Consider the following 26,203-nt stretch of genomic DNA (forward strand, 5'->3'; position numbering starts at 1 on the left):
TACTTGTACCCCTACAATTTTTAAAAAATGTCAATTTTATCCTTTGATGTTTTTAACCAATTTACCATTTAACTTTTTACTATTTCCAAAAAAAAATCAGAAAGTTGCACTCCTACGCATGCGATCCGGAACACCTTGAGAAAGTCATCTGGTATGCAAAATAACAAACCAGAACACATACGAAAAAACATTCGGTTAAGAAAAATATGTTCTAGAAGACTTTAAAAAAGTGTTATGAAATGGCTTGAATCAAACCGGAACACTTACACAAAGTCATTTGGTTTGCAATTTTTGATAACCGGAACACTTCTTTTTAACTCTTCCGGAATGCTTTTTAATTTTTTGTTTTTTTAAGATATGGAAATTCCGCTCCAAATTTCCTGAAAACGAGAAATTTGTAGATACCACTGATGTATTCACAAGTGCTCAAAGATTATGTACACGAGAAGAGGTTATCATATGGATTTAAAAGGTTGGAATCAGAAATAAAGTAAGTGTTATTATCACTCGTTCAGACACCGAAACAGGTAAGAGAGAAAGAAGCAACAAAGTAATATTTGATTACGATAAAGGGGGGAAATACAAGGACAAAAGTGAAACTCAAAGTGCAACTAAGAGATGTGGATGTCCATTCAAAATCAGGCCGACTCCAGCAAAAGATGGGTCTGGGATGGAATGTTGATGTAAAATGTGGAGTTCATAATCATGGATTACCTGATAGATTAGAAGGCCATGTCTTTGTTGGTAGGTTGAACACATATGAGAAACAGCATGTTGTTGATTTGACAAAGAGACATGTTCTACCTAGACACATCTTGATCTCGTTGAAAGAGCGAGATCCTGAGAATGTCACTCGAATCACACAAGTATATAAGCACAAGAGTGTAATAGAAAAAGAGATTAGAAGTCCAAGAAGTGAAATACAATATTTGCTTAAGCTTATAGAGGATGCAAACGTTTACTGGAGTAGAAAAAGAGATGACTCTGAAGTTGTGAGAGATATTTTTTCGGCTTATCCAGATTAGGTAAAGTTGCTGAATATTTTTCCTATTGTCTTAGTTATGGACTACACTTATAAGACAAACAAATATAGACAGCCTTTGTTTGAAATTGTTGGCATGACATCGACTGAGTTGACATTTGTTGTTGCATTTGCTTATATGGAGTGTGAGTAGACAATGAGTTTTTATTGGGTCTTGGATAAGCTGAAGCAATTGTTTGTGAAGAAAGCTTTGTGTCCACAAGTGATTTTGACGGATGAAATCTTGCTTTGATGAAAGCAGTTGAAGTTGTGTTTCCTACGATTAATTTGCTATGTCGATTTCACATTAACAAAAATATTGGTGCAAAATGCAAGCAATATGTGGTGAATGACATGAAAGAGACGATAGAGACATTATGGATGGATGTTGTATGGGCTAGTGATGAGTAGGGGTGTTCGCGGGCCGGTTTGGTTGGAACTTGGATTAATCGAGTGGTTCATTTGGGTAACACCACCTCTAATCGATATGTCATATTTTTTAGTATTTTTATTATGCATTATTTTTTAGCCTGTACATTGGAAGTTACAGCAGATGATAGGCAATAGTATCAGTGACATGGTCAAATGTAGGGAAGCTTTGAATGATAATCTGAAGTTACAAGTAGGCGACATTCGAGCTTCTTTTCAAAAAAAAGTTTTTATGAGGTTGAGCACGCACACATAAGTCCATTTTATGGTAATCTGCGAGGTTTTGTATCGAGAGCTGCTTTGAGACGCATTGCTGAAGAGTAATTAAAGTTTGATAATGTTGGAAGTAACAGGCAAAAATGTGGTTGTACTAATAGAACAAATTATGGGTGACCTTGTGCTTGTGAGTTAGGAAGATACGTTCTTGGTGGAATTCCGATACCAATAGATAATATTCATCTTCATTGGAGAAAATTAAGTATGGAAGGTGAGTTGCATGTAGATGAAGAAGTTGGATCAGAGGTGGATATGAGTAGTGCAATAGATGAACTCTGGAGAAGGTTTAGATCACTAGATGCTGTTGTGTAAAAAGCATTAAAGAGTAAGGTTTCTGAACTTGCTTACCCTATAACAAATTCAATGTGTCCACCACTTGAGAAAATAAAAACCAATGAAGGAGTGAAGAAGAAAGGGAAGAAACCAGATGGGTATGATATTTATAGGGATCCTTTATATCAGAGTATGTTGACCAAGCATCTCAATCTTCACAGAGGCAATCTCAACCATCACAGACTTCGAAGAAATAGTTACAATCAAAGAAGCAATCAAAATCAAAGAAGCATTAATTTACTCTTCAGTTTCCAAGTCATATTATGCCATATATTGCAGAGGTAGTTAATGTTGAATTAGATGGTAATTGCGGATTTAGAATCATTGCATGGTTATAGTGAAGTTGGTTGGGCAATTGTTCGTCGAGACATGGACATGGAAACTAGAGATAAAAACAGGAAGAGTTTGTATGAGAAGTTGTTCGGTGATCGGTTATCTGAAGTGAGAGAAAGATTGATGATAAAGTCATTGGTCTACAGCTACCAGAGAAATGGTTGACACTACCAGACATGGGTTATTTGATAGAGAATCGCTATAATGTTATTCTTGTGCATTTAGGAAACTCGTGCTTGACTTTGTTTCCTACGACAACCTCACATTCACCAGCTGCCTCTATTTACTGCATTGGTTTTGTCAACAATAATCATTGGATTCAGGTAGTTAATTTAAAATTTTGCTTTTTAAATAAGGGGCATAATTATTTTTTTTTTAATATATGACATACTTTACTTTATTTTATAATCAAGTAAACATGAAAGATGGATTCCCACTGCCACTAGTCACAGTAGATTGGAAGAAGTTTCGTTCTCAAGTTACGATATCTTGGATGTTAGGATTTGTCGGACGTCTTCAACTTTGGCTACAACTTTCGCCTGTATTACCATCATATGTTAGTTTAGCAAAAGTAACTCAAAATTAAACTATTGTTGTATTATTTGTATTATGTTGACTCAAACTTGTTTAGCATATGTTAGTTTAGCATAAGTGACTTAAAATCAAATTATTTTTATTATAACATATTTTTGAAGCATTACCTTTTTGGAATAATTGCAACAAACATCTCTTAAAACATTAAAACTTTAAAACTTATACTCTAGCTGATGATTCTAGACATTCAAGCATCTTCATGACGCTGCTGACAGATCTAGTGATATGCGCTTCCAACTCAATGTCCCCTTAGTTATCCTACAGAAGTATGATTTCCACATGGCCTTCATATCGGCATCACACTTCAACTCAACAACGTTGTAACTTACCATTCCATTAACATCCATGCTCCAATCTTTACGGTACAAGAACTTTCTCACCACTCTGTTATCAGTATCAGGCAACTTTTCATTCAACCAGGATGTCAATGCCTGGAGGTTCCAACATCCGTCCGGAATGGAGAACTGCACGAGCTCTTTCTTTTCAGTGAAATACACTAATGCGTCCACCAAAAATTGATGAAGAGGCATTTTGAGAAACTATTGTTTTTCTCAACAGAAATTGTCAATGCAATCACACTCATTCAAAACTAACAGTACAATCACACTCATTCAAACATAAACTAGGAAACATAAATAAAAAATAGAGACTGGAACGAATAATAGTCAGACGCGCGTTTGATCCGAAAAATAAAATGAATATATTAAAATGTTATACTCGCAATGAAGTTTAATAAAAAAAGTTCAAAAATGCAAATAAAAATACCTGATTAAATAGACTCTGATAGGTAAAAATATGACCGCAAACAGCATCGGAAAAATAAAACGAGCACACTAAAATAAACTACGTGCAACTGAGTTTCATAAAATAATCTGGTAAAGATCAAAACTCGAAATATTTTACCCGCTATTTTTTTGCACGATGTCAAACGCTTTTAACTATGTGCTTGTAGAATCAAAACTTTATTCATATGACCTAGGATTGCTTTAAAAAGAGGCATAAGACGATGAAAATGCATGAAATACAATTAACTCAATTTTTAAATTTAAAACAGAATAAAAGTCGATCAAATGATGACTTTTATTAAACTAACTAATGACTAACTAAACTTATGTTACAAATGTTTCGATGAATGAATGCTTGGGGAAAAATTAGGGTATGACACTAATGCATCAAAAATAACATATTTTACTCAATACATCATTCAAAAGTAAGAAAAATTAAATGACAAGCTTATTCAGACAAAGTGTTGATGAGGATGAATAATGGTGAATGTTGTAAGTAGAGTAAATTGGGATTCAAAAGATTGAAGTAGAGGTACTTATGTTGCTTGAAAAATAGACTTACGCAGGTTGCTCTCAAGCTTTAATGGGGGATGTAAAATATTCAACGAATAAAGGAGAAGTAGGAAGGTCTAGCGCACGTTTTATATACATTGAACGCATTCAGAGATTCATCACCAGAAACTTCCCTTAATTTAAAAATAATGGTTAATTTGGAAAAAAATGCCAATAACATGTTTTTATAAAAATTACAAAAAAAAAGTTTTGGAAAAAATTACCTAGGTAACCAGGTTTAGGGGGTTCCATACACATAAGAGCCACCCCCATGACGCCTATGTGTAAATTTTTATACCCATGGCACCAACGTGTAAACCCATTTAGGGTTGTCATGTGGGGGGGAGCCTATGCCCATTTTCCTTTTTTTAAGTTTTTTTAATTTTCTTTTTATATAAAATTAACTATTTAATAAATAATAAAAAATACAAAAATGTATATATTAATAATAAAACATGCATTACAAATTTAAAAAAATTACAAATATTCTAATGATGATTGTCACCGTAACAGCAATAGGTTCCGCACCTAGACGCTACCCGAACATGTTGAACACGTTGTTGACCCCTACCCCTTTGAGGTTCCTATTGTGTTTGGACAGGTGGGCCTTGTTTTAGCCCCTCCATATGCTCGTTGTCCATGTACTTTTCGATCCTACTGTTAAAGAGTCGGATCCCCATGCCATCAAAGTTTTGTCGTGGTGGTAGGGTGGTGGGGTAGCCATATATGGTTGGTAGCACCCCGCACTTGAATTGCCTTGGTAAAAAGGCATTGTTGCTTAAGGTGTGGTGGAGCTATTTGGTTGTTGTTTGGTGCTACGGTAAAGTGACGATTGTGGGATTATTGGATCGTTTGGGTCGTATTCCTCATATGGGCCAAAGTCGGGGCTAGTATGGGATGTGGATGGGCCTGCCTCGTGGTGTTGGGACTATTGACTTTGTTGTTGGCATGGAGTTTGATAATCCACTTGGTAAAGGTACTGGTATTGGTATTGGCGTTGGCTTTGTTGACCTGGTTGGCGTTGTTGAGGTGGTTGTTGGTTGTATATTTGTTGACGGGGGTTGTGCAAGTAGTACGGGTCAGACACATACGGTTCAAGAGTGATATATACCAACTCATGTACTCTTCTGTTGGTTTCATTGAAAATGGGGCAACGGGGAACCGGAGAACAAATCGGCGACGGTCCTTCCACATCTGACAATATTTGGGAGCGAATTCTTTCCAATCTTGAACATTCCAATGGTGATTCACTCTTTGGAGATGCCATTCGCCCAAAGACGTTGGGGGAGTCGGGATTTCTTGACGCATGTCAAACTAGTGTTTCACACGGTCACTCTGGTGCATCTCCACAATGTGGAACCATATGATACGTGTTGTCGTAGTCCAAACAGCTTCATCATTAGGGTTCGGCTTATGTTGAAGACCCATATATGGTCTCCAAAAAAACTGCATAGGAAAAAAGAATACAATATATTATTTGGAAGATGGTTGATATTACAAATATGATTCTTAAAAAGTTTAGTGGTCATACATCCTCAGGTCGTAGGTGATTCAAAAGTTGTCGATACAGCAAGATATTTCTCCTCGAATTCTTGATGTAATCCAATGCTGTAACACAAAACCTTAAACAAAAAAAAACATAAAACATGTTATTTCCAATTTTTTCTAGAAGAGAGTGAGAAAATTGAAATAAATTTATGTTTACTTTATTGCATAAGAGAACATGTAGTGGTCGTCGTTTGCAGAGGCTAGTGTGGACATTCTCCACCAACCCCATACTTGGAGCAAGAACGCGCATCCATAAAACATGCAAGTATCATTTTTTACGTTCTTACAGAGGGAAATAAAAAGCATATCCAAAACGGCAGACCCCCAGTTATATTTTCTAATTTTATTGATGTTGTCAAACAAACTTAAATAAAAAAATTGTCAAGTGTTACCTATACTTTCACGAGCTTCATACTCCTCATCTAATCATCGCATAAACAACCTCTTCAAACGGTCCATGAAATGAATGTTCCAAAATTTCATTTTAATCGGAGGTTTTACAGAAACAAACATGACCATCTCTCTTAAAAAACGACAAGGCTGCCATGACAAAAAAAACCAGAGAGAATGTGAGAAAACGGTGAAGAAAAAGTGTGGAAATTGAAGGGGAATTGGAGGTATATTTATAGAAAAATCCCTAACACATAGGAGCCACCCCATATGGCTCGGTGGCTCTTGTGTATAAAATATATACATAGGCGCCTCCTTGTAGCAAATTCGAGTTCTCCTTGAACTAAGGCGCCACATAGGGTGGCGCATACACCTAAAAATTTACACATTGCCGCCATGGAGGGTGGTTCCTATTTGTAGGGCACCCCCCAAACCTGTTACCCAGGTAATTTATCCCAAAATCTTTTTTTTTTTTGTATTTTTCTTTTAAATACTGGTTATTTATATTTTTTTCGATTAACATCTATGAACAAACCCTAAAACACATTCAGAGATGCATCTCTCAATTAAAATTTTCCATATTGAAAATAGCTCAACAATTCGTGATTATTTTGTTATGGTGCTCCGAAAATGCATCTCCAAATTTAAGGGAGTGTTTTTTTTTTTCACTTTTCACCAGAGATTTGGAAAAACATATAAGGGTGAAAAAAATTGCCTTTGAATATCATACCTTAGTATGATAGTAAAAGCATGCAATATGAAAGGTGATATAAGTGAGGGAATGACAAATTAATTCCTCTAGACTTCGAAAATCATATTAAAAGAGAAAAAGTACAAGATTCTGATAGACATGTTGAAACATTGCAATTATGAATAATGAGAACGAAATACAATGGAATATACTAGAACAGTCTAGAAAATTCTAGAATATATTTACAAACTATCCATCCATTATTTAAATATAAAAGGCAGCCAAGAGCAAACAGATAACCACCGTTACAAAAACTAAGGGGCAATTTAACAGAATCAGAAGTTATGATCCACCCATGATTTAGTGTGTTAGTATAGCTTTCAGCAAAACAAAACTAATATTCACTTTAAAAAAATACAATGATGGTAAAGAGTGTAACACTCAGATTGACATTTTTACAACAACTTACTCTTGATACATTGATAAAAGCTCAAAATTCATGTACAAATATTCTACACAACTAAACATCCATATAATGCTTTACAATGTACATTCCTCCTTTCTAATGCAATATTATAGAGAAATCAATTGAGCTGGCTGGAAAAAACCTTCCCGTATCAACATTGTTGGCATTCAGGTGGGCCCAAATTCAGTGCTTGAATAAGATTCAGGAATAGAAATGCATCAATTTTTGCTCAAGTCGAGTACGATTTATTTCCATTGATCCTCCAAACCTAGCAAGGTAGCAGTACCATACATAAGTTGGACCAACTCGGATGATTATATACCACAACAGATCACAGAAACCTGCTTCAACAAATCTAGAAGCTTTGGAATCAATGAAACAAAATAAGATCTCTTAATTAATACTTGGCTCTCATTGCTTTGGTCCTATTCGCTTCTCTTGATTAATGACCGTGATCTAACTCCTGCTTTGTAGACATCTGGTGCAACAATAAACATGCACATTGGATAGCCCACAAATTTTGCCAACAATGGATTACATGTACTGTGCCAACCATTGTTTACACATATCAAGCACAGGAAGTGCATTTGCATGCAGTGCCTGCAACAACATCGATATAAAGGTAAGATAATTAGAACATTTGAAGAAAACAAAATGTTTCCAGGCCATGAAATTAGTAGTAATGATAAAACCCTGATATGTGAGATTCCGATGATATTCATAATCGAAGGGCATGTAGGACCCGTCAAAACTAAAAAGCTGATAATATGTCTCAACTTTTTAATTGATATCTCATAAGATGCACTGTGGGAACTAAAGGATGTGACATGTCCTTTGGTTAAGCTAGCCATCAACCACTTACTATGTCAACAAGTCCGAAGGCCTAGAAAAGGGATGAGAAGGAAGGAATAAGTTGAACTATTGAAATCTACTAATGTTTGAATCTGGCATTAACTTCTTTCCAAGGAGTGTCCTAGAAATGGGCTCTTATATCATTGAGAAGTAGAGACATGGGAATTTTCTTATGGTCATTACCAATTCTAAAGTATAGATGTAAATACTAAATTTAAACAAAATGAACTCCAGTTGTTAATTTTTCTTTAACAGTATGATCCTCTTTTTTTAAAGGTGGAGCAGGGTTACGGTAGTCTGTGTAATGGAATGCATCAACTTGATGATTTTAGGGTTCCTATATGTTTGGATTGACGGTGGGATGGTCAGATACCCAGTGAGCCACTGCAATTTTGGCAAAAGTTTAGAGCTTCTACAAAATAACTATGCCACCATGATTTTGACAAACTCACAACCCATCCAAACACATACTTCGCCGTAAAAAATGATTTTGACAAACTCTGTAAATTATGACTTTCAAGTTCTTATTTGAGAAATAAAATTATTATTGTTCTGATTATTATTATAATCAGGGAAAATTGATAGATCCTTTTTTTACTAAGTTGGCTATGAATAACAATGGCTATAGTAAATTGGTGATCCTTGTTATTCATAGGAACGGGAAACAAGGAGAAAGGTTAGATATTCCATGTGATACAGTCAGGATTATCAAGCTAAAGCTCCTGCCTTGAGGTGGCAGGGTAAGCTATCCATAATTTGACAACTTAGATTTCCTAGCAGATTCACAATTTTTTATAGCAGATATTTTCCCAACAGAAAGGCTCAATCCTATGCGGATAGGCCTTTGTAGGTTAGAATTCAGTGTGAACTGAGGTCGTTTCGTAGAATAGAGCTGGTTAGTTAATTCCGTTTAAAAGCATAAATCCAAAAGAGGATGCCAAAATTAATCAAAAGTTCACCTGATGAGCAACATATTGAACATCAGCCACACTTCCACTTCGCGAAGCAATTTGAAATGCACTTTTTAAACGGCCACAAACTACACAAGCAAGAACTTTCCTGCATGCCCAATTCAAAAATATAATAAATATGTCACCATGGTTACTGAATTACTTCGGAAAAAAATCTAAGCAGAAGGCACATGAGACATGACATGATGTCTCATGCAGCATTTGAGTCCCATACAGATTGTATAATTCTCTTTTGAACAATGACAAAAATAACGATCAATACTAAAAACAGTCAATGAATAATGATTGATAACATCACCAACAAAAGCATTTTCACCTATTTTAATTATCTGAAAGTTTGTATTATTATTTTGGAATGAATGTGGCTAACTAAATATACAAAGAAGAGGAGACAGTAACTTGAATTCCTCATGTTTAGGAGCGAAATCTGCAACAGCTAAACTGTTTATGTAAACCAAATAAAATAATAAAGAAAAGGATATGTGAAATTTATAATTAAGTGAGTCACCTGCACGAATTAGGCAATGCCTGTGTCCAAATAATTTATAAATATATTAAACAGTTCTATATAAAACTCCCGAATAACAACATAACTGAAAGTGCATGAAGGCAAATAACTAAAAAAATAGACAAATTAAAAAAAAAAAAATCACCTGTGGCTGCTAGTTAACATGTCTATTAGACGGTCTGGGCGTTCTTTATGCTTATTAGCATATACATTTATTGCAGCACCCAAAACCTACACCATTAAGATCGTTGAAGCTGGTAAAAATTTCTTTAAAATAAGTTCACTTATTCTAACACATTATTTTATCCTGTTGGAGGATCTTGAATCATTTAACACTAAATCATAGACAAAGTGGATAGGTCCATCTTAGGATTTGTTTGGTTTGAGAGAAAAAAACTATTGATTTCATAATTATAACTTCTCCCCTGCTTTCAAATATTTGTACAAGAAACTATAAAAACTAGAAGAAGAAAAAAAGTGTTGTTTTCACTGTTTCCTATACAAATATTTTAAGACAGCAACAGGTGTGAAACAAAGGGTAATTTTGCAATTAAAAGTGAAAACAAAAAATGAAAAGAGAATATTTTGCTAAAAAAAAACCTTCTAAACTTCAAACTGCATTCTCAAATTATTTTGACCGACTCCAACATTAAGCTCTTGGCAGCTAAAAGGTACTTCCCATGGACATGTAGTGCAGTTTTCAACCAACAGACTTCTCATATACTCCCTCGGTCCAAATTTATACGCAAAAAAACTCATTTTTTGTCTCAAATTATAAGCAAAAAAAATCAACTTTTACCCTATTTAATCATGTTACAAAAATGTATCTTGTTGATATTTGTAAATATATAGTGTTGATAATATTTGTATATAGAATAGTCCCACATCGACTATATCATATAATTAGTTGTAATCTCTCTATATATAATAAAGTCTCCGTAGTGCTTTACAAAACACACGGTTTATTCAAATGTCTCTTAGTCTCTCGTATTTCAACATGGTATCTAGAGCCTACTGAGAGACAATCTTTACCGTGCTTTACCCGGTTGACCCACTGTCGTCCGGTGAGAAATTTTTTGGCAAACCGTGTCATAACTCCGGTTTGCCTTCCATACACTGCCGTGACTCATTTCGGCATCTGTTTTCAATTTTCTCCGGTCGCCGTCGCCATTCGTTGTTGCTGCTATTGTTTCCGGCAACCTTCCGGCTAACTAACCTTACCGGCAGAAACGTCTCCACCGATTCGGTCGATCCCGACGATTTTTCCATCGCCCCACTTGCCACCGTGCAACTGTTCCAGATCTGATACTCATGGCTACTCAGAACTTTACACCAAACTACGATGATTTTCTCAAGTGGTATCAAAATTATCAGAACTCAGATTATACTGCTTCGATTGCACACACTGGTAATTCATCTGCTTGCCTTTCTCAATCATCTTCTCTTGGATCCTGGGTCCTTGATTCTGGTGCGTCTGATCATGTTACTGGTAATAAAAATCTTTTTACTTCCCTCTCTACCTCGGGTTTCTTACCTACTATAACTTCTGCCAATGGTTCTCAAACCCGATCTGAAGGGATTGGTACTGTTCAAATTCTACCTTCTCTCTCTGTTACTTTGGTTCTTTATGTACCTAATTGTCCATTTAATTTACTTTCAGTCAGTCGTTTAACTCGGTCTCTTGATTGTATTGTCACTTTCACTAATAGTAATGTTACCCTGCAGGATCGGAATTCGGGACGGACGATTGGCGTCGGATGTGAGTCTCAAGGCCTTTATTACCTCTCAGTGTCATCTCAGGCATGCTCAGCCAAAGATTCCCCACTCACTATCCATGCTCAGTTAGGTCATCCTAGTCTTCCTAAATTACAGAAGTTGGTGCCAAGTTTATCGAAGGTGTCTAATTTACATTGTGAGTCGTGTCAGTTAGGGAAACACACTCGTAGTCAATTTCCAAATCGAGTCAATAAACGAGCTTCATCCCCTTTTGCTTTAGTTCACTCTGATGTTTGGGGTCCCTCGCGTACTATCTCTACACTTGAGTCTAGGTATTTTGTCACCTTTATTGATGATTTTTCACGTTGCACGTGGTTATTTTTAATGAAAAATAGATCTGAATTATTCTCTATTTTTGAAAAATTTTATAAAGAAATAAAAACTCAGTTTGGTGTGTCTATTCGTACCTTAAGAAGTGATAATGCTCGTGAATACTTATCCCAACAATTTCAAACTTTTATGTCCGGCAATGGTATTCTCCACCAAACATCTTGTCCTCATACACCTCAACAAAACGGGGTAGCCGAACGCAAAAATCGGCATCTCGTAGAAACTACTCGGACCCTACTTCTCCATGGTAAAGTTCCACTTCGATTTTGGGGGGATGCTGTGCTAACGGCATGTTACCTTATAAATCGCATGCCCTCATCAGTCCTTAACAATATAATCCCCCATTCAATCCTTTTTCCCAATTCCCCACTTCACCCAATTCCTCCCCGAGTCTTCGGGTCCACATGTTTTGTACACAATCTCTCTCCTGGTCTTGATAAACTATCAGCTCGATCACTAAAGTGTGTCTTTCTTGGTTATCATCGATCCCAAAAAGGTTATCGTTGCTACTCACATACTCTACAACGATACCTCGTATCGGCCGATGTTACTTTCTTCGAGTCTGTTCCATATTTCGAGTCCAGCCAAGTAACTCCGGAACCCCTTCAGGATAGTACTCCCACACCTCTTCCGAAAGTCCCATTTCCCATTATCCACCATCACTCTAGCCCTACGGTTGACCCCCCCACTTCTCGCCCACTTCAAACATATCACCGTCGTCAACCCACGTCTGTCACACCTATCCCTGAGGTAGTACCTATCCCTGAGACAGTACATGTCCCTGAGGTCATTGCAGACTCTCCTCTGACGCCTTCGCCATCATTGGATCCGATCCCGCAACCTGAGTCTGATCTTCCGATTGCCCTTCGAAAAGGTATACGTCAAACACGAAATCCTTCTCCACATTATATTGATTTATGTTATCATCGTCTTTCTCCTCTGCAGTATACTTGTTTGTCTTCTTTGTCTTCTGTTTCTATTCCTAACACTCCAGGTGAAGCATTATCTCACCCTGAGTGGAGGCAAGCAATGATTGACGAAATGTGTGCTCTTCAAAGCAGTGGTACTTGGGAACTGGTCCCTCTACCCCCTGGAAAATCTTTAGTAGGTTGTCGTTGGCTTTATACAGTGAAGGTTGGTCCAGATGGTAAGATTGATCGATTTAAGCCTCGCTTGGTAGCCAAAGGATACACTCAGATTTTTGGGTTGGATTATAGTGATACCTTCTCGCCTGTAGCCAAGATGGCATCTGTTAGACTTCTTCTAGCCATTGCAGCCATTCGACATTGGCCTCTTCATCAACTTGACATCAAAAATGCTTTTTTACATGGTGATCTTGAAGAGGAAGTATATATGGAGCAACCACCTGGATTTGTTGCTCAGGGGGAGTCCTCAGATATGGTTTGTAGGCTACACAGGTCGCTTTATGGTCTTAAGCAATCTCCGAGAGCTTGGTTTGGCAGATTCAGCACTGTCGTACAACAGTTTAGTATGGTCCGTAGTGAAGCTGATCATTCTGTGTTTTATCGTCACTCTACCCAAGGGTGTGTCTATCTTATTGTATATGTGGATGATATTGTCATAACTGGAAGTGATCAGCAGGGAATACTCCAGTTAAAACAACATCTCTCGAATCAATTTCAGACAAAAGATCTTGGTAAACTCCGCTATTTCTTGGGTATTGAGGTAGCCCAATCTAAAGATGGTTTGGTGATTTCTCAGCGGAAATATGCTATGGATATTTTGGAAGAAACAGGTTTGTTGAACGCTAAACCAGCTGATACTCCTATGGATCCAAGTGTCAAACTCCTACCCAATCAGGGGGAGCCCCTATCTGACTCGGGAAGGTATAGGAGATTGGTTGGAAAGTTGAATTATCTCACAGTCACTCGTCCGGACATTTCTTTTGCAGTTAGTGTGGTAAGCCAGCTCTTAAATTCTCCTTGCCAAGAACACATGGATGCTGTTGTCCGAATTCTGAGATACATAAAACGTGCTCCGGGAAAAGGCCTCGTGTATGAAGATAAAGGACATACTCAGATAGTTGGATACTCTGATGCTGATTGGGCAGGGCCACCCATTGATAGACGATCCACCTCTGGGTATTGTGTACTTGTTGGAGGAAACCTTATATCTTGGAAAAGTAAGAAACAAAATGTAGTTGCAAGATCAAGCGCCGAGGCAGAGTATAGGGCCATGGCAATGGCAACATGTGAACTCATTTGGTTAAAACAGTTGCTCAAAGAACTTCAAATTGAAGAAGCAAGACCAATGACACTTGTTTGTGATAATCAAGCTGCATTGCATATTGCTTCAAATCCAGTCTTCCATGAGAGGACCAAACATATTGAGATAGACTGTCACTTTGTCAGAGAGAAGATTGAATCAGGCGACATTGTCACAAGCTTTGTCAACTCCAATGATCAATTAGCAGATGTGTTTACAAAATCTTTACGAAGTCCCAGAACTAGTTATATATGTGGCAAGCTTGGTGCATTTGACTTATATGCTCAAGCTTGAGGGGGAGTGTTGATATTTGTAAATATATAGTGTTGATAATATTTGTATATAGAATAGTCCCACATCGACTATATCATATAATTAGTTGTAATCTCTCTATATAATAAAGTCTCCGTAGTGCTTTACAAAACACACGGTTTATTCAAATGTCTCTTAGTCTCTCGTATTTCAACATATCTCTTTCAAAAAATTGCTTTTACTTATTCTGATGAAGTTGAATGCAGATTGCATTTCATTTGCTCTCCCTCCCATTTTCTCCATAATAAATAACCAATGAAAATCATTTTTACATCTTCCTCTTCCTGAGAAACTTATTCTAAAAAAAGGACAGTCATACTCCAAATTTTTATGTTTTGGTTTTCTTAATAAGTGTGAACTGATTTTTTTTCTTATAGTTTGGGACGGAGGGAGTATTCGTCAAAGTTTATACCAATCAAAACATTCTAAAAGAGTTATAGCTACTTACAAGTCATATTAAAAGTTAGGTAGAAACAAGACCTCTTCAAGCAGAAGAGAAAAAGTAAATATGTGATTAGATTACCTGGTCCCAGTCATCATCATCTATTGTGCCCTTGATGTTCCTAAAGAATTCTGTCAATTGGCTGCCTCTTTTTCTCTCAGCAAGAGAAGCAGCAACACCAGCATATATATCGACAGCTGCTCATTACAATTAAATTATCTAGCTAAGTATGCTAATAACAGTTTGTGCAGTTAAAACAGCAAGACAGTAGAGAGTAAATTATCAATGTTACCAGGAAGATTGAATTCATAAATCACTTGGAATGCCAAATCAAAATTCTTCTCAACAAGAACCTCTGCAATTTTACACCTTCGTCTAAAATGTTAAGAAACGGAATGAGCATTAGTAATAGCTATTGGTACATTAAACAATCAGAAAAACATTTGAATGCATGTGATATGGAATATGGAGAAATTTGACTGAACCTTTAGCTGAGAGGACTATGATAATTATTAGCACCAGAAATAACTTAAAAATTGTAATTTATATATTAAATTACATCATATAAAAAAGTTAAGATGACATAATTTATACGTTGTTCTTCCACGCAAATGCTTTCACCAAACTAATTTATAAGTTGTTCTTCCATGCAAATGTTTTCACCAAACAGCGTATGCTAGAGATAACTATTTCACAATATAATGTTGAAATATGATATATTATTCCCTTTTTCAATTATTCTATTTTTATGTTTATTTTTCCTTATATCTCTCCTGATATTTAAGGAGTTGATTGATTGTATTTTCTCCTATAAAAAAAGCACCTTTATTCATAATAAAATACAACCAATATTATTCTCAACATATAATATTAGAGCCACTATGACATCAACCCTTGCAGCTCTAAGGGGGTGTTTGTTTCAAGTCTATAAATTACATTCCCGGGAATATATGGATAGAATAGTTATTCCCATGGTTGTTACAAGGTTATGAAAAAATTATTCTCAGGAATAAATGTTCCTTGGAACAAAATAACTTCCATAATTCCTATGCTTTTATTCCCATGAGTAGAAGGTGGGAATGTTCATTCCCATAAAATTTCACATAATATGTCAAACACATTTTTAGAAAAATACCCAGGAATTAAATCTTCATATTTCTATTCCTGGACAATTTATTCCTGAACCATTTATGAATCCTTAAAACAAACGCCCCCTAAATCTCCTAAATAAATAAAGTTCACCACAAGGTAAGGTGGTCTTGTGCACTGCTGACACTTCAAGCCCACGAGGATTTTTCCCAAAGAGGTGTCTTAAATATATAAAATCGCATTTGCTTTCAACAGTCAGTTTGATTTTTTAGATTTATCAGTTTGTAGTTAGTTTTTTCTTCTCTAAAAAATCGGTTGTCAAGTTCAAGATGAGTTTATTTTAAAAATGGTATTAAAAGTAATAAATTTACAAAATGGAAGAAATCCCAAACTGACTCCAAGAAAGAGAAATGAATGGTCAAAGTTACCAAGTAATTAGGCTTAGCAACTATACAAACCTAAAAGTGTCTGGATCATTGGGATTTCCAAAAAGTGAATGTTCCCATTGTGCTCCTTCCGAGTCGTTAAAGGATTTAACAACTTCAACCTACAAAAAATACAAATTGACAGAAATTATGAGGAGTAAACAAAGGATGTCAATAACAAAACTCATGAGAATATATGGAACAACAAAGCATCTAAAATAAGTGATTTTCCAAAAAGCATGACCAAGACCAAAAATCAGGATTATTTCCCAGGAATTTCTGAAATAAGAGATGATATACTGTAACATCAAAATTTTCCAACACAAACATGTCTACGACTTAGAAGTCTCAAATATTTGCATTTTCATTCAAAGATGTGATACTTTCCATCTAGCAAAGGTAAGTTTGTCATTAATTTGGAATTTCAAAGTTGGGATTAATCATCAAAGCACTATCATTTCAGTATTGGGTTTGAGAATATCGAATTACCTGAATGGATACCCGAGTAGAAAATTTGACAAGACCTTCTTCAGTAATAGCTGCATTTTTTCCCCTAAGACCTTTTGTGACAAGTTTGGTAGATTCCCCACCTTTGTGCCTTGCAGATAACCCTTCATCAAAATGCATCTATAAAGAAAAGTAGAAAAACACATAATTACTGACATAAAATCGAACAATGGAAACAAGCTTAAAAGCAATGATGCATAGTAGAAAAATAAAATATCTGAACAACAACCACCAAGCCTTATCCCACTAAGTGGGATCGGCTACATGGATCAACTTCCCCCATAATATTCTATCGAGGACCACGCTTCTATCCAAATCGTTAATCTCAAAATCTTTCTTAATAACGTCTCTTATAATTTTTCTAGGTTTTCCTCTACCTCTAGCCGTTTGACTCATCTCCATCTAGTCTACTCTCCTTACCACAGAATCAACATGTCTTCTCTTTACATGCCCAAACCACATAGATATATTTTCCACTATCTTTTTTACTGTCGGTCATACCCTATCAATCTCTCTAATATTGACATTTATAATCTTATCATGTCTAATCTTACCACACATCCAACACAACATCCTCATCTCAGCTACACTTACGCTACATTTACTTTATTCTCATGTTGATTCTTTTTTTTTAATAAGCAATGATTATAAGAAATCGCACTAGGGGTGCCACCCTTACAACAAGAATACACTAGTAATTGTTGTTACTACATAATGGTAATTTATACCAATCATAAAAATTAATCCTACGCGATGGTTCCCTACTACAAACCCATCTCCAAGAGTAATACATGATGTTAGAAATCACCTCATCAAAGCTAAAAAGAACGTTATCAAAAGTGACGGTGTTTCTCATAGTCCAAATGCACCATATTGTAGCCAACCAAATTGTATTTAGATAAGCTTTAATATTGGTATTTTTCACCTTGTCTTGGATACACCCAAAGCTCTTGAACTCTTCCAACGAAAGAGCAACCTCATTACCCAACCAAATAAAAATTCTGTTCCATACCGCATTTGAAACGTGGCATTGGTAGAAAAGATGCTCCAAGGATTCCGGATGACTATTGCAAAAAGAACAATCAATGGAAGGAAAGTTAGACACACCTCTATTTGCTAGAAGAACTTTTAGCGGTAGTCTTTTTATGAAAAATCTCCAAGAAAATATCTTGATTTTTGCCGGAATGGTTGTCTTCCAAATAACATCCAACAATATGATGGTTGGAGTTGGCCAAGCTAGGTTCTTTGCATTAGACACCAAATGCGATACACTAGACACCGAGAAAGTTCCGTTAGAGGTTAGATTCCATTGGAATTCATCCGTTGTCGAATTGTCCAACACCACTCCATCTAGAAGCTCCTTTAAATCCCTCAATTCATTCCCAAGAACCGAGCCCGTGCCAAGAATATTAAAGGAAGAAAAGTTCGGAACCGGAGTAGTCAAAAGATCATTACCAAAAATAGCTTCCAAGTTCCAAGAAATGGCACCGTTGTTCCAAATGATAAGATCGTCCACCGCACCTAGTTTATTGGTTGTCCGTTCAAACAAATACGGAAAGGAAGCTCGGAGAGTTTGATCACCCAACCAACAACTATGCCAAAAGGGAATGTTATTACCGTTCTTTAACTCACATTTTACCCAATTGGTAAAACCATCTTCCGATTCATCCTCTTTGAAATCGTTAAGAATTATGTCTCTCCACCATCTAGAATCCTCCCGGTTTAAAGAGTCCTTGCAAGAAGCTAACACTTTAAGTTTCGGGTTAAGGTATCTCAAAATTAAAAATCGACTCCATATAGCCTTGTCTTCCTTCAAAATTCTCCACTTCCATTTAAGAAGAAGAGATTTGTTCATTTCTCCCACATCTCTTAAACCTAACCCTCCTTTCCCTTTTGCCTTGCAAACATTCTCCCACTTTACCCAATGAATGCATCTTGTTTTCATATTCCCACACCACAAAAAGTTGCAAAGAATACCTCTTATTTCATGAACAATTTTACTCGGAGCTTTATAGAAAGATAGAGTAAAAATAGGGATAGCGTTAAGAACGGATCCAATGAGAGTCACCCTTCCACCAATGGATATGTTTCTACCTTTCCATTTTGAAAGTCTTGATTTGATGTTGTCAACCACTTCCTTCCACACCCTTTTCTTGTTAGCTCCCTCACCCACCCAAATACCAAGGAATTTAAACGGAAAGGATCCTTTTTTGCAAACGAGGAAAGTTGTGGCCGATTTAAAAAACCAATCTCCTATGTGAGTTCCGAAGAGATTACTTTTGTGGAAATTGATTTTCAAACCGGAGACAAACTCAAAACCTCTCAACAACACTTTCAAGCTCCAAAGATTATCATAAGTGGGTTCGCCTATAATGATGGTATCATCCGCAAATTGAAGGATGTCCACAAAGTCATTTTCTCCGTACTTGAAAGGTTTAAAGTCTCCCACCTCCACCGATTTCTTAGTTAAAGCGGTTAAACCTTCCATAGCAAGAACAAATAAAAAAGGAGATAAAGGATCACCTTGGCGTAATCCTCTTTGAACCTTGAAGTCTTTTGTTGCGCTACCGTTGACCAACACGGACATGTAACTAGTAAAAATGCAAGACTCCATCCATTTCATCCATCTTTTGCCAAATCCCATTTTCACCAAAATCCACCTAAGATAATTCCAAGAAATCGAATCATACGCCTTTTCGAAATCTACTTTGAGTAATAAGCACCCCTTCTTTTTCTTTTTAGCCCAATCAAGAATCTCATTAACCATTAAGACCCCGTCCATCATGCTTCTACCCGGAACAAAAGCGGTTTGGTTGGAAGAGACCAACTTGTCCACTACTCCTCTCAATCTTGCCGCTAACATCTTAGCAATAATCTTGTAAATGCTCCCCACTAAACAAATGGGACGGTATTCAAACAAATCTTGCGGATTCTTCTTTTTAGGTATAAGAGCGAGAAAAGAAGAAGTAATGGATTTTACAAGAGTACCTTTAAGGTAGAAGTCATTGCAACACTTCATCAAATCTACTTTGAGGAGAAGCCAAAACCTTTTGTAAAACTCCAATGAGAATCCGTCCGGCCCCGGGCTTTTGTTACCATCGCACGACCAAATGGCTTCCTTCACTTCACCTTCGGAGAAAGGTTTCTCAAGGTCCAAAGAATCATCATAAGTTAGAGAATTCAAATCGATCCCGGTAGGCTCCGGCCTTAAGAGGGTTTCTTCTTTAAAGAAGTTTTCAAAATGTTTGAAAGTGAACTCTTTTATTTCATCGACCCCTTCCATTCTTCCCTCTAAAGTCTCAATGGAGCAAATAGAATTCCTTCTTCTTCTTTCTTTTAGAGAGTTGTGAAAGTATCTAGTATTATCATCTCCTTCGGAAAGCCAAAGTTGCCTTGACTTTAATCTTAGAAGTCCTTCTCTCTTGTTAATGTTATCCCAAAAATCCTCCACCACTTTTATTCTTTCCATGACCACTTCTTCCGGAACGTCACCTGCAAAATGAACAAACTTGTTATCTAAAGAGTGCATCTTTTTTCCATCTATGTCTATTTTTAGGTCTATCCACCCATAGACCGTTTTGTTCCACCAAGAGATCCGGTTTTTGAGAATTTTCATCTTTTCGACCATGCAATAGTCCCCCCTCCCTTTGACATCAATCTTTCCCCACTCCTCCTTCACGAAATTATCGAACTCCTCATGTTTGAACCACATATTATTGAATTTAAAGGGTTTAGGGCCCCAATCCTTTCTATTGTCTTTCAACCAAATTGGGGCATGGTCGGACACATCCCTCTTACCAATGTGTTGACCATCCACTTTCCAATCTTCAACAAAACTTTCCGATAGAAGGAATCTATCTAGCCTACTCATAGTCTTGCCATTACTTTTCATCCAAGTAAACTTGCCTCCTATAGTAGGTAGATCCACCAACTTCATATCCTCTATGAACTCTTTGAAAATCATTATCTCCCTCCTATAACTTCGAGATGACGTCCCAACTCTTTCTTCAGAAGAGGAGATAGAATTGAAATCTCCTCCGATGCACCAAGATCCTTTAAAGTTGTTGTTTTTGAAAGCACATAACCTATCCCAAGTTCTTTTTCGAATGGCTAAGTCACAAGAAGCGTATACATTCACAAAATAAATGAGTTTGCCATCCTTCTCCACACATAGACCCAAGAAGCCTTCCCCTCTAAAGCTGAAATTTAGGGTGAAGAGGTCCTTTCTCCACATCGTAAGAATGCCTCCTGACGCCCCGATGGCATCCAGATATGACCACTCAACATGAACGTCTCCCCACATATCTTTTACTACATTAAAATCTATGCCACTTAACTTTGTTTCTTGAATAAAGCAAATATCTACATCCCCTTTTTGAATGTGGTAACCGACTCTCTTCCTCTTGGCCCGGCTACCTCCACCTCTCAAGTTTAAGGAAAAAATAATCATGGAGGTGCGTGATTATTGGTCCCCTTCATCACCAACTTCCCTTTGTGGTCCCTGGATTCCATTTCCTTCAGTTTTGCTATAGGATCAAAATTGTCAGAAATGTTCTTGATGCCCAACTTAACCATTGAATTTCATAACCCCTCAGCTGCCTTGTTCAGCACTCCATTAGATAGTCTCTTATTACAGTTTGTGATATCAGCACTAGAGATTGAATCACAAGAAAAGGGAAGGCCTCCTGATAAGTAATTCGACTTTGCGAAACGCTTGTTCTGCTTGGATGGGGGAGAAGCTCCCTTCAAAGTCGATTCCATCTCATCCTGTAGACGAGTCTCTACTGGATAAATGAAGTCTTCTGTTGGTTCCCCAAGATCCAACACCTCTCTTATCTTTCTCCTAGCTTTTTTTGAATTCTTCACCTTTTGACAATGATCATCGAAACAAAGATTCTGGTTCCAATTATTACTCACTTCCTTCTTCTTTTTAGTTTTGATCGCTTTCTTCATTGGAACAATAATTCTTTTTGTGACTTTCGTTCTGTTATATGAAATATGATTCTTTCCGAAAATGCATGCACCATGTTCCTCCTTAGACACATTAACGTCCCTCTCTCCTTGGCTCACATTATTATCATGGTGGGCCACCTTCTCTATTAATGGTACTTCAAAAAATGTATCACATTTTGTCCTATCTGCATCTCTAATGGGCTCCACTTCAGCTACTATATCTTTTCCCACTAAAAGACCCCTTTCTCTCACCTTGACTTCTTCCATCTTTTTCTCCACCGCCAGCTCATTTAAGTTAGAATGAGAAATAAAGGAATTATTGTGAATAAATAAACCAGCGGGCCCCACTATCTCAACTTTGTTATTTGTTTTACTTTTCACACAAACCTGTTGCGGCTCTTCCCCTGCTCTGCTTAAAGTTTTCAAAGAAATAGGATCTGAGTAGCTGATAAGATCTGAAAGGCTGTTGGTTTTATCCTCAAAAAGCTCATTGCAATTAATGGTAGATTCATCCCCAAACCCCTTCCGTATATCCTCTTTCGCAGCTTTCTGGGTAACCTCTGCCTTGTCAACATCACCATTAATGCTTCGGTACAGATTCCCAAGTTTCCTAGGGCTATGCTTCGATCGGTGCCGTTCTGGTTCATCATCTCCGCCGTGCGATCCCTGAGAAGACGGGAGGCTTTCCCCATCCGACGAAAAGCTGGTGTTGGAGATGGATTCTTCTGGTTCTTCCGATTCCAAGAAGGGTTCCTCAATGATAAGAATGTTATACCAAGCCCCATCAACACAGGCTCTCACTCTGTTTCTGATGGAATCCAGGTGATTAGTGTAGATCATAACTTTAGTTACATCCAATCTTTTGCTTTTAGTATTCAAAATCTGGGGATTCATGAGTTTGCCGATGTCCGCTAACAAGATATCCATGAATCTTTCATTTCTGATGAAACAGGGAACCCCAAAGATGGAGATATAAGCCACTCTTGCGCATTCTACATCCGATAACCTCCAATCCCTAACTTCCTCAAACCAAAAGGATGACCATTCCCCCCCTTCTTGTAGCAAAGTCTCCAATTCTCCTTCTATGCTCTCCTCTAATAGACACAGGTTAGGACCCAGAGCAGTAGCAGAGATGGTGAATATACCTTCAACCATTAAACTGTTAGCTACTGCAAAAGCATCTCCCGCTCTTCTTGTAACACCCACCTTAGCTTTCTTGTATTTCTGCTTCTCCGCTTCATTGGATGTGTAGAACAGCGATTTGCAAGCCTCCATGGCCACCTCTGAAGTCTTCGACCTTTCCCCTTTGATGGCTTCCGCGTAAGATTTCGAAGAACCTACTCGCCCCCCAGTCCCAGCAGCTAGAGGTTTACTTCTTAACATGTGATCTGTGAATAGCTGCTTCTCGTAAGTTTTTGTCTGAACTGGGTTGTTGATTATCTTCTGCTCCTTCCTTTTTATCTTTGAGATATTCGCGCTTAGCTTATTACCTTCAAGCCAAATGTTGTCCATTTTTACCTCCAGATTCTTCTCATCATTCACATTAAGGAACCTAACAAACCCAAATCTTTGACCTCTCCAATCTCTTTTTGGCGGTATCACGATTTCTTCAATCATTCCCAACTCCTTGAACTCAATGAACAGATCCCTGGCGCTCCATTTGTCCCCAAAATCAGTGATGAAGATGGTTACCACATCCCTCCTATACACCTCATTCTCCTTCCTCAAAATGTCCCATTTAGCTCCTACTGTTTTCCTGTTATGCTTCCCTGCAACTTTGTGCCAAACCCCTTCCATGACTATGCAGTTGAAAAGGTAGAAAAATCTCAGTGTAAACCGGATGCTGGTGGAACTCTCTCTCTCTCTTGTTTCTCTCTCATCTCTGCCTCACTTTTCTCATGTTGATTCTTAACTGTCCAACATTTTGTCTCGTACAACAAAGCAGAACTTACAGTTGTCCGATAAAAAATTTCCTTTCACTTTGAGTTGTACCTTTGTGTTATGTCACATAAAACCCATGAAACCCTCCTCCATTTCAACCACCTGGCTTGAAGTCGATGGTTTACATCCCCTTCTATTTCTCCATCGTTTTGTATTATAGATCAAAGATATTTAAAATGTGTGACGTGTGGGATGATATGGACTCCAACTTTCACCTCTAAGTTAGAAACACTTCTCCTTTTACTGAACTTACATTCCATATACTTCGTTTTACTTCTGCTTAAGCGAAAGTCATGTGTTTCAAAAACCCTCTCCAACCTCTGATATAGATCCTCTTTCGACTCTCCAAGTAGGACTATATCATCTGCAAAAAAACATGCATTTTGGTGGTAACTCTTGGATGTGTTATGTGAGTAGATCCAAAATTAAAGTAAAAAAGTAGGGACTAAGGGTAAGGGTTGAACCTTGATGCAAATCTATTGTAATGGAAAAATCGTTTGTCTCTCCACCATCACTAGTCGATACCCCTTCGTACATATCTTGGATAGCTTGAATATATGCATTCCTAACCCTTTTCTTCTCTAGGGCTTTCCAAAAATCTCTCTAGAAACTTTATCATATATCTTCTCCAAGTAAATAGAAATCAAGTGTATGTCTTGTTGGACCATCCGATATTGCTTCATCACACGTCCTAGTAGATAGATCGCTTCCATGGTCGACCTTTCAGGCAAAAATTCAAATTGATTCTTAGTGACTTAAGTCTCTTTTCTTAGTATATGTTTAATTACTTTTCCCATAATTCATGGTATAACTCATTAGTTTAATCCTCCTATAATTTGCACAATTTTGTATATTCCCTTGTTCTTATATATTTCAACTAAAGAGCTTCTTCCCCATTCGTCCGGCATTTACTTTGACCTCATAATTTCGGTAAAGAGTTTGGTGAGCCACTCAATGCCTCTATTTCGAAGAATTTTCCACACTTCAATAGGTATGTGTTGGAAATTCTGCCTTCATTACAGTCCACCCCTAGTCTCCTAATTGCACCATTTGGTTTGTCTTAATTTCAGTCTCCAACACCTTCATTGTGTTCAGTTTGATGGGGAAGAATTAGTCTCACATTGCTTAGAGATATGACTTGTGTAATATATATAAAGTTAGGGCAGCGCTCACCATACAAACCGGTTTTGCATAGATGAGTTAGACTCAACCCACACGTTATTAAGATGGTATCAGAACCTATCCTAGATTTGTTGTGTTAGGCTCCCTACATCGTCCACGCTTCGGGCTCATTGTAGGCCGAGCGTGAGAATATTGGAATTTTCGCCTTCATTGTAGTCCGCCCCTATTCGCCTAATTGCGGCACATTTGGCTTGCCTTAATTGCAGCCCCCAACACCTTCATTGTGTTGAGATTTAAGGGATTAGAATTAGTTCCCCTCTCAAACGAGAGCTCTGATACTATGTTAAATCTGAATATTAGTTGTGATAATGAATATATAAGCACTGATATCTTTATATAGAGTATTCTGGCTTAACGGGCCTTACTAAAGGTCCAAACATAAATTATTAATAATACTAAAAACTAACAAATAGTAAAATTAATTATTAACAAAAGGATATTTAAAAAACTATATAACTATTTTTTAACAAAAAAATTAAAAAAAGAAAAAACTATATAAATATGTATGGTAAATAAATGGATAAATAATTATTGTGATCTCCGAATGTGAGAAACATTGTCATTATAATCTTTAAAGTATTGAAATTACAGACACATCTAAAAATATATTTTTTTATTAGCCATTTTGATCTTAAAATAGAATAACCAAACAACTTTTTATTTTGTTTTCTTCTCAAACAGTTTTATAGAACTAATTTATAAAGAAGTATTTACAAACTAAAAACTAAAACTCAATCAATCAGTCCCTTATACTCTGAAAATAATAAGAATGCAACTTGAAAAGAAAAAAACAGTAAAAAGTTCTGAATGAAAAGTAAATGTAGATGTCACATGCAAGCTAAAATGTTATCATCCAAGCATTCCATTCTAACAACTATGGACATACCTTAGCATGTTCCAAATGTCTAATGGCTTCCTCTTGTGAAGAAGAATTCATAAACAACTGAATACAACAGAGTCCGGCAGCAACGTGGTCCTTCTTAATTACCTGAACAGAAGACTGTTATAAAACCAAATACATCTCCGACAAGAAAGAACTTAACACAACAGATATAATTTACAATAGAGCTTCAACTTAAATGCAATTATGACAAATAACTGTGGCGGTTACAAAGCGAAACAAGAACCAACTTAAATTATACAAATGTATTAACAATATGAAAATGACTAATTAATGACATTTGGTAGCCTTATAGTTGATCTTTAATTCTGGATCTAATTTAACCCTAAAAAAAATCGGCTTGAAAGTTAGAAGTTTACCACTCACAGAT

The 26,203-nt window shown here is 36.8% G+C and overlaps 2 protein-coding genes across 5 annotated transcripts in view; one reads left to right on the plus strand and one right to left on the minus strand.

Annotated features, from left to right (window-relative positions):
* Nucleotides 1–659: 659 nt before the first annotated feature.
* Nucleotides 660–1,025, plus strand: LOC131657678 (uncharacterized). The gene has a single exon (XM_058927046.1). It carries the CDS (start codon nt 660–662, stop codon nt 1,023–1,025), a length of 366 nt encoding a protein of 121 aa, XP_058783029.1.
* Nucleotides 1,026–7,372: 6,347 nt separating this feature from the next.
* The window catches only part of LOC131660573 (uncharacterized), a 46,003-nt gene continuing 27,172 nt past the window's right edge, over nt 7,373–26,203 (minus strand). For 3 of the 4 annotated variants that reach the window (XM_058929831.1, XM_058929832.1, XM_058929833.1), the window contains 8 exons: nt 25,819–25,920; nt 16,839–16,976; nt 16,383–16,471; nt 15,128–15,210; nt 14,917–15,032; nt 9,895–9,980; nt 9,230–9,329; nt 7,373–8,018 (listed from right to left, as the gene is read on the minus strand). In XM_058929831.1, coding sequence (XP_058785814.1) covers nt 7,953–8,018; nt 9,230–9,329; nt 9,895–9,980; nt 14,917–15,032; nt 15,128–15,210; nt 16,383–16,471; nt 16,839–16,976; nt 25,819–25,920 — 780 coding nt within the window. In that variant the 3' untranslated portion in view covers nt 7,373–7,952. The remainder of the gene's footprint in view (nt 8,019–9,229; nt 9,330–9,894; nt 9,981–14,916; nt 15,033–15,127; nt 15,211–16,382; nt 16,472–16,838; nt 16,977–25,818; nt 25,921–26,203) is intronic. The other variant, XR_009300976.1, reaches the window with a different exon arrangement.

This window comes from Vicia villosa, linkage group LG3, assembly GCF_029867415.1.
Source record: "Vicia villosa cultivar HV-30 ecotype Madison, WI linkage group LG3, Vvil1.0, whole genome shotgun sequence".
NCBI lineage: Eukaryota > Viridiplantae > Streptophyta > Magnoliopsida > Fabales > Fabaceae > Vicia > Vicia villosa.